The 9,936-nt window shown below is 41.0% G+C and overlaps 1 protein-coding gene across 1 annotated transcript in view; it reads right to left on the bottom strand.

The window, feature by feature from the left end:
• The window catches only part of LOC101849489 (solute carrier family 35 member B1), a gene marked incomplete at both ends in the record, with an annotated part of 13,674 nt that continues 3,738 nt past the window's right edge, over positions 1–9,936 (bottom strand). The window contains 6 exon segments of the mRNA XM_013087304.2: positions 1–147; positions 896–1,002; positions 3,492–3,618; positions 4,653–4,847; positions 6,083–6,210; positions 6,727–6,830. Coding sequence (XP_012942758.1) covers positions 1–147; positions 896–1,002; positions 3,492–3,618; positions 4,653–4,847; positions 6,083–6,210; positions 6,727–6,830 — 808 coding nt within the window.

The raw sequence follows: 9,936 nt of genomic DNA, 5'->3' as shown, positions 1-9,936 counted from the left end.
GACGAGCGAGGTGCCCAGCCACTGGCGGCCCGACATCGGGTTCTGGAAGATGATGACCGAGCCCAGGATGGTGAAGAACTTGCGCGTCGTCGTTACGATGGAACATGTCAGCGGCCCGAAGGTGGTCACAGTGATGAAGATGAACATCTGGAGGGAAAGGAGAGAAAGAATGCATAAGTTTTTGGCTTTAGTAGGTTTAGTCGACTTGAAAGACAATAAGGTCAGTTTTAGTTTTAGTAGAGGTTTTACAGCAATCGCAACTGCATAAGGTCATATGAGCACCAAGGGGTGGATGTCAACAGGGAAGTCCATACAGGGAATCAGGCTCACTCTGCTCACCTCGCAAAGTCTGCTTCGACTATCAAGGCACCCCGGAAAAAGCGTGTCACAAGAGAGCAACAAACATACAAAAGAAGTAGAGGAAAATGAAGACAGTTAGGATTAGGAAAGAAAAAGCAGCAGTTCCCTGTTGCAGTTCACGTACAGTTATAATGAGTATGACATATTTGACAATACGGTCATATAAGTGCCAAAGATTAGTAGAGGTGTTACAAGAGAGTGGCAAACACAAAAAAAGAAGGAGGAGGGATAAGGACGATAGATTTTTTATGGCAAAGAAGGAGCAAACCACACCAGAGCAACCGCCAGCCACCCACACCAAAACAAGAATATAAATAAAATCAAGGCACACCACAAAACAAATCAGCCTTTCCTACTGTGACCTACACCCAAAAACAAAATTTAAAAAATAAAAAAAACAATATTGCCCAATGACTGATAAAAATGTCGTTGTTTTGTTGTTTTTTTTATCTCCCTCCTCCCCCCCTCCCCCCCCACCAATTTCTATATTTTGCTGAGCGCATGAACTTCTCAACAGGGCCACACATTTCTTTACCTGCCCAACAGCGGAGGCCAAGCTGAAGCTGATCATGTTGAACAAGACGTACGGATAGCGGTTGGCAAACGCCACAAACTCAAACAGCTCGCCGGTGATCACCACACCTACGGGGGGGAAAAACACAAATGAAATAATTATAATAACAATAGTACGTAATAATAATAACAATGATAATAATATTCATAATAATAATAATAACAATGATAATAATATTCATAATAATAATAACAAAAATTATTATTATTGTAATCATAATAATAATAATGATGATGATATTAATAATAATGACGATGATAAAAATATTAACAATAAAAATAAATTATAATTATTATGATAATAATCATAATCATAATAATAACACTCTTATTAATAATAATAATGATAATATCAATAATAAAAATAAGAATAATTATTATAATAATGATAATGATGACAATAATAATAATAGTAATAATAATAATAAAAAATAATAATATAAATAATAATAATATTGGCATCATCAGTTAGGACCTGTAGAGAATCAGAACTAAAAATTCCCAGACAAAACGACCGACCACTTCACGTAAAAAACCCACACGGCTCGCACCCCTTTAAACGTCACCAGGGTGCTGAATTCAGTAGAAGGGCCCAATTGTAAATGGGCTGACTCATCATGTCACGCTCATAACCGTGCCTGATCTACAACAGGGAATTGCTGCTTTTTCTTTCCTAATCCTTACTATTGTCATTTTCCTCTACTTCTTTTGTATGTTTGTCACTCTCTTGTGACCTGCTATTTCCGGAGTGCCTTGATAGTCGAAGCAGACCTTGTGCAGTTGAAGCTAGAGAGGTGAGCAGAGTAAGTCTGATTCCCCGTAAAGACTTCTCAGTTGACACCCACCCCTTTGCGCTCATATGACCTTAAGCAGTTGCGAGCGCTGTAAAACCCTCTAAAATAAAAAAAATATAAAAATCTCAGCCCGGGTTGGCCGTGACAGGCAGGGTCTGAAGCCCGCCTCTTGAACGATCAAAATTGTGTCGATAAAGGCTCAAGGAATGTTACACTTTTTTTTTTTTATTAAAAGAGAGAGAGAGAGAGAGAGAGAGAGAGAGAGAGAGAGAGAGAGAGAGAGACAGAGAGATACAAAAAATGATTTACTGTGTGCACATATACCTATAGAGGGATAGATGACTGATTGTGTAATGTATATATATATAATATATACACATACCTATAGAGAGATAGATGACTGATTGTGTATATACATATATACAGTCGAACCTGCCTTAACGGAAACTTGTATAAAACGGAAACCTGTCTTAACGGAATCTCCCCGCTCCCCCCTTGATATATATTCCTCTTTAATTACCTGTATAAAACGGAAACCTGTCCAACGTGGAAACGGAAAGAAAAATCCGCTCCCTTCGAAGGGCTTCACCTGTCTAAGACTGAAAATGCTTTGCCCGCTCAGCCCTGATTTGAAACAAAACTCACAAGTTTGGTTCCACCGGCTCTAAACTTAATGCCATGGCCATGCCGCTGGGCGAGGAAGGGGAGTAGGGGTGCAATTTGGGGGTAGATGTTACCCCGTCATGTGAGCCCTGAGCGATGCAGATGGTCAGTGTAGTGTGGGTGTGAAATCTCACGACTGCCCATGAGAGTGTTCGAGTAGCGAGCCATCACGGAAACTTTCCTGGGTAGCCAGAAGCCAGAGGTGTGAAATTAGATTGACCAATGCCTGCTGCCCTGATCGTACGGCCAGCCGAGAAAAGAGTTCCTCGAATCGTTGTTACAATGATGGCAGTGAGGGGTGGCATTGGTGGGTGGGGCTAAGGGCGGAAGCAAAGGAGATGTTCAAAAGTTTCTGGTTTTAATAGGTCAAACAGTGGTCCTATGAAAGGCAAGCATAGGTGGTAATTGTATAAGTAAGACTGACCCATGTTATTATCAGACAGGATAGCACTTGAGAGGGGTGAAGTTTTGACCACTGCTTGCCGATCGGACAGACGATCCTTGACCCACCGGCTGGGCCTTTGAATCCCTCCCCCCCCCCCCCCCCCCCACTAAATACCCCTGTCTAAGACGGAAAATGTCTAAGACGGAATTTTTTTCAGACTCCCTTACGATTCCGTCTCACACAGGTTCGACTGTACATTCCTATGAGAGATAGATGACTGTGTATATGTATACATACCTATAGAGAGATAGATGACTGTGTATATATTTATATATTAATATATATACATACCTATAGAGAGATAGATGACTGTGCATATATATTTATATATTAACATATATATATATACATATCTATAGAGAGATAGATGACTGTGTGTGTGTGTATGTATATATAGAGAGTGTATATAGTGTATATAGACCTATATATACCTATAGAGAGATAGATGACTGTGTATATATATATACATACCTATAGAGAGATAGATGACTGATTGTGTGTGTATATATGATAATATATATATATATATATGCACCTATAGAGAGATAGATGACTGTGTAATGTGTATATTCATATAAATATATATATATACATACCTATAGAGAGATAGATGACTGTATATATATTTATATATTAACATATATATATATACATACCTATAGAGAGATAGATGACGGAGCAGAGGTTAACGAAGAACATCATGTTGTTGGCGCCTGTCTTGTACTGTGACCTCATCCGGTCCTGGGAGGCGCCCGTCAGCCCGTCCAGGGTCAAGGACACCAGCTGAGGATGGGACACACAGACAGACCGATGGATTTTAGCAAGGGTTTTACATAAGATAAGATAAAAACGACATGAGATAAGAAAAGAAAAAAGAGGTGAGATCAAATAAGGTAAGATAATATAAAATAAGATTAGATAAAATGAGATGAGATAAGAAAAAGAAAAATGAGACGAGATAAAATGAGATAAGACAAGTTAAGAAAAGAAAAGATAAGATAATATAAAATAAGATAAAAACGCTGTAAAACCTTACTCAAACAAAAACACAACAGCTGTCTCAGAGAGTCAACAACTCACCAGCAGCACCTCCATTTGGACTTCTCTGTTGATATCCACCCCTTGGCGCTCATACGATGACCTTATGCAGTTGCGAGCGCCGTAAAACCTTACTAAAACAAAAACTCAACATCTGTCTCAGTGAGTCCACAACTCACCAGCAGCACCTCCCCAGTGCCCAGGATGTGGTGGTCCTCGGGTCGCGGGGAAGATCTCTTCTCTTTGTACATGAACAGGCCAACGCCCATCACGATGAGCAGCACACACAGGTACTTGGCCAGCGGGGAACACGCTGACCTCTAGGCCACCACAGACCCCCCGTTTTAGGTTGAGTAAGAGTTTCACAGCACTTGTAGCACTACAAATAGGTCATCACATAAGAGCCGAAATTTTATAGAATCTTTTTCCTGATTTAGACAGTATCAACTGTACTTGTCAGGTGTAGGATTAATTCTCAAAGCCACACCTACCTCATCCCCCCCCCCCCCCCCCCATCCCGAATACCTACTTCCGATAGGGCTGCAACACCTTTCCGAAAGGAATCATACTTTCGATTGCCCAACAAAAATTTTTTTCATGTTCGACCCGGCAAAATTCAAGGAGTTATCAAGGAGGTTCCTCAACTTCGAGGCTTTTTCAAGGAGATTTTTCCTTGAATTGAAAGCAAATTTTTTGAGTTTTTCAAAGACTCCTAATCTTCAAGGAGGCAGCAGGAACCCTGTAAACTCGACAGCCGTCTCAGTGAGGCCCCAACTCACCAGCAGCACCTCCCCAGTGCCCAGTATGTGGTGGTCCTCGGGTTGCGGGGAAGATCTCTTCTCCTTGTACATGAACAGCCCGACGCCCATCACGATGAGCAGCACACACAGGTACTTGGCCAGCGGGTAGCGTTTGGCGGCAAACAGAACCCCCAGGATCATCACGGGGATCGGTTTGATCGACTTGCCCAGCACCTGAACACAACGCAAGAAAAGCACAAAATTATTTTTTTTTAACAACAGAAAAAACAACCCCAAACCAATAAAACAAACAAACTACAGAGAATTTGTACACAAAGAGAAGTCAAAGACGTTTTTTTTTTTTTAAAAAGGAAGAAAGAAAAAGAAAGAAAAAAAGAAAAAGAAAGGAAGAAAGAAAGAAAGAAAGAATGAAAAAGAAAGAAAGAAACGAAAGAAAACAAGTTAAGTACAACAACATCTATGGTACTTTCTGTTTCAGAGATGCTACTGGGATTTAGTGAAAATATAGGAAAATTTTACGAAGTTGCATTCGTAAACAAACAAACAAAAACCCAATTAATAGACAAAACTAATAATATGATGTAAGACGGAAAACAAATGGGGGGGGTGGGGGGGGGGGGGGGGTTTGAAAGTGTTTAACAGCGCTCACAAGAAGGTCAAACGAGTGCGCGGGACACATTTTTAAACCATTTCAGTAGGCAGGAAATTTTGAAATTTGCACGGGTGGCAGCGGAAGCCCACTCAAATCCATAAGGGACCACCAAGGGAGATTACAAGTTTGATGTGAGGGTAACATTCATGATACAAAGAAAAGAAGGAGGAGAGATAAGGGAACGATAGATGTTTGACTGAGAAAGAAAAAAAAAAGAGCAAGCCACACCAGAGTGCCCACCAACCAACCACAGACAGACAGAAACAACAACAGCGGGACAGAAAAGAAGGAGGGGCTACCTGTGGCGCCCACCAACCATCCACCACCCATATGTGAGTGTGAGGCACCATGGTAAAATCAGGCGCTCGTCAAAATACAGAAATCGGAAAAACAGGCATTTTTCCGCCAGTTTGGACATTTTTATCTAATTTTTATTTTTGGCTCAGCCTCTTTTATGTCCATATAAAAACCTATTTCCATGTGAATTTTAATGAAAAACATTGATAAAAGGCTCAGAATTTGTCATTTTTCTGCTTACAAGGACTCTTTCGCTTTTGGAGTTATCAAACTCATTTTATCATTTTCTAGCTAGTTTCACCACCGAAACCAAGTGACCTCACTTCCTTCAATCGCAAATATATCTCGAGTTCTATTAAAATTAAAGATAGTTGGATATTTATTTCATTGAAAGACAGGCAAATAAATCAGCTTTCAGATGATACAAATAACTCCACACGCCCAAAAATGGACGAGCGCCTGATTCCACCTTGCCGTGACCCATATATGATCGACGTACCTGTGTGGGATAAGTGACGTGCTGAAGAGCGTGGTTGCTGGCCAGCATGGCTCCCAGGTATGTGAAGGCACACGCAGCGTAAAGGCCTTTGTTGGTCGAGTCTCTCTCTTTGGGGAAAAACGACATTGCTGCCAACAGAGAATTTTTTCTTTTTTTAGTAAGAGTTTTACGGCACTTGCAACACAATAAGGTCATATATATATTTTATTTTTTTGTAAGTGTTTTACAGCACGTGCAACACAATAAGGTCATATATTTTTTTTTATATTTTTTTTTAATTAGTGTTTTACGGCACTTGCAACACAATAAGGTCTATAAAAGTGCCGAAGACTAGAGGTGTTACAAGAGAGTAATAAACACAAAAAAGAAGCACGAGAGATCAGGACGATAGATGCTTGATAGGAAAGGAGGAGCAAACCACACCAGAGCACCCGCCAACCACCCACTAACAAAGTCTGATGACGACCAATCTGCGGAGGACAATATTTCTATTAAAGAAGAAATAAGGATCTTAAGATGATTTGCAGCTAATCTAGGACCAAGGGGACCAACTCTGGCAGAGAACAGAAGTGGAAAAAATACCTAAATTGATTTTAAAAAGAAAAAGAAAACATTTCATGATTTGAAGGAGCCACGGCACTCACCAATCTTAGCATAAGCAGCGTTGATGATGCACTGTACCATCACCAGACACAATGTGAAGTGGAATTTCTCCTGTTTCTCTCCTTCTCCATATTCCCCTTTTGTGCTGCAAAGAAATCAGGGTGAAAATTATGAAAAAGTAGAAAACATTTGACAACAAAATCTGGAAAATACTTGCTACTTATGGAATCTTTATGTTTACTGATGACCGATGAATGTCTTTCAGACCCATGCATGACTGCGTAATTCTGGTGTTTTATTTTTAAAAACAGTAAATATCGTCGAAGCTGCAAGCAAGAAAATCCACTTACGTCTAAATTATTTTAAGAATTTTCGATTTTTACACCCCCCCCCCCCCCAATTGCTCTAGTACTCTAACAAAGATGCACCTTTCAACATCACCAAGGTGCAGTTTAACGCTATGGTCAAAGCTTACATTTTTCTTGCTTTTCACGATTCTTTATAGGAACAACACAACAAAATCTAGGGGTTTTTTCTCTGACGTAAAAAGTATCCAAACAGACCAAAGAGGACTGCTTGCAGCACCGATGACAACCAGTTTTGGACGAAATTGAGAGATCGATTCCAGTTGTTCAAATTCAAAAGTTTCAAAAAGAAATTTGTCAAAAGTAGGACATGAATGACATACTGACCATTTTTATAAATGCCTGACATTTTATATTCCCCACATTCCCTAGCCAATATAATTTATTTTGTTTCAGATTATCATGTTAAAAATAAAAAACTGCAACTGACGAAAGCAGTTGGTCAATGTCAGCTCTCCAGTACGGTCAAGGTGAAACTGCCTTACTCTCTTCTTCCCTAAAGCAACCTTTACAGAAACTGTGAGGGGGAGTGGGAGGGTCAGGGGGAAGGGCAGGGGGTGTGGTCATAATTTGGTCTTGCAGTACTTAGGCCTACTGTATCATAAAAGTAAAAGTTGCATTGAACATTAAAGTTTCTGAGTACCACAAGAGACCACCGCAGACCATGCAACGATTGCTTCGGCTATGACATGACAACTGGGCTGCTCCTAACTTCAAGGTACTTTGAATACATAATTATGATCGATTACCAAATCAAAGTGGCTAGCCATACACTTAGATCTAGATTTAGGTTAGAAGACCCTATTGACCGTAACCAGTTGAGTACACAGGTCTCATTAGATATCTAATCTAGAATCTAGCTAGCTGTAGATCTAGATCAAGTAATCATTCAGGTTTAAAATAGGGAGGACTTCTGTAACGAGCAACCACTATGAGACGAAGCAGAATTGAGGGCTTGGGGAAGGGGTAGATCTAGGGGTAGGGGTAGGGGTAGGGTTAGGGTTAGGGTTAGGGTTTGGGTTAGGGTTAGGGTATGGGTTAGGGTTAGGGTAAGGATTAGGCCTTTTCTTTATTGTGTTTGATCTGATGGGGTGGTCGCTCGTTACGGAAGTCCTTCCTTATACATGCATGTCAGTATGGCACCTTTTGGTTTCATAATAGAAATACAGAGAAACCTAAAATCTAAATCTAGATCTAGATCTATATATATATACTTCAGTATTGCAAACTAAAATTTTATTTTAAAATTCAGCCATCATTATTAAGTGGGCCCTCTATGGCTAGCCTGCCGGTCTAGCCGTACTAAATTTTAGGGAAGTGGCTATTCTCAACCAGGGTGAGAATAGAAATACCATCGACCTCTCACCCCGGGTGAGACTTGCCACCGTAGGCTATTCTCACCCGATGTAAAACAAGACCTGTTTTTCCTAATTTCGGAATACTTTCTATCGATGTGGATGATCAAATGGATAAAGGCAAAGAAAAGATTACGTTATAGAACAAAAGTAAAAGTAAGCTAATTTTATCGACTACAAAGATGCTATGGCTTTTCGAATCGAGCCGAACTACGGGGGTCGCCATTTTGTTTTGCCCGGAAGTTCTCGCAAGATCTACTCCTCCCCTCTTCTCTTTCTCTCTATCTCTTTCTGAATACTGTCTATCGTTGTGGACGATCAAATTGACCAAAACAAAGTTTTAAAATGATGTTAAAACACAAAAGTAAATTAATTTGGTCGTCTACAAAGATGCTACGGCTATTTTTTATCTTTTCGAATCGAGCAGAACTACGCGGGTCGCCATTTTGTTTTGCCCGGAAGTTCTCGCGCTACTCCTCTCTCGTCTCTCTCTCTTTCTCTCTCTCTCCACTGCCCACAGACAAAATTGTACGCTTTTAGTAGGCTAACAGTAGTAATGGAACGTTTGTTCACGGCACAGAATTCTACAATTTTTCTGTTATCACAGTGTAGAATTCTGTGGTTTAGGGTGAACGCAAAATTGGTTGGCCTAGATCTAGGCTATAACGATGAACGCTCACCGGGTGAGAATAGCCAAAAGACTCGCCTGCACTATTCTCACTCGGGGTGAGAATAGAGGTGGCCAAATTTTAGGCCCCATTGGAAACGTGTTGAGTACACAGGTCTCATTCGTAATTAGGCCTTCTATTCAGGCTCAGCAGGTGTTTAGCTTAAAATACCGAACGCACGGTGTCAGTGTCAGTAAGGCACCTTTTGGTTTCGTCTAACGGAGTGTCTACGTACACGGTAACCGGGCGCGTAGCCTCAGGGTCTACGTACATGGTAACCGGGCGCATAGCCTCAGGGTCTACGTACACGGTAACCGGGCGCGTAGCCTCAGGGTCTACGTACATGGTAACCGGGCGCATAGCCTCTGGGTCTACGTACACGGTAACCGGGCACGTACGGTAGCCTCAGTGTCTACGTACACGGTAACCGGAAGGTTCAAGAGATAGTTCACTCAGCCAAAAAGAGTGTCACTATTATTGTTTTTCACACAAGTAGGGTAGATTCTAACTCTATTCGCAAAGTTTGCGCTTTTTCGAAAAGGCACACTAGGGTCACCCGCTCTATAGTCCAGCATGATACCCTCTAAATTTCATAACAGAGCATCCCGTAAGCCTTTACTTTTGCTTTCGTTACCACCAAGAAATTTGTCAGTAATTGTCTGATAACGCAACAATTATTGTAACATGCAGGTTCGGCATTACAAATAGGTGTCGCCATGAAAGTAAATCAATATAACTGTCACTGTGTCGTCACTTATAGGGGCAACATGCAGAAAAGAAAGTTATACAAGCGGTTTGTCGGGTTCACCATTGTGGCCGGTCAATGAACCTGCGCCCGTTCTGAGCGCTGCGAAGTACAGGAC

This window comes from Aplysia californica, unplaced genomic scaffold (genome assembly GCF_000002075.1).
Source record: "Aplysia californica isolate F4 #8 unplaced genomic scaffold, AplCal3.0 scaffold00571, whole genome shotgun sequence".
In the NCBI taxonomy this organism is placed as follows: Eukaryota; Metazoa; Mollusca; class Gastropoda; order Aplysiida; family Aplysiidae; genus Aplysia; species Aplysia californica.
The sequence above is the reverse complement of the archived record's forward strand: the minus strand, read 5'-3'. Positions and strand labels throughout refer to the sequence as shown.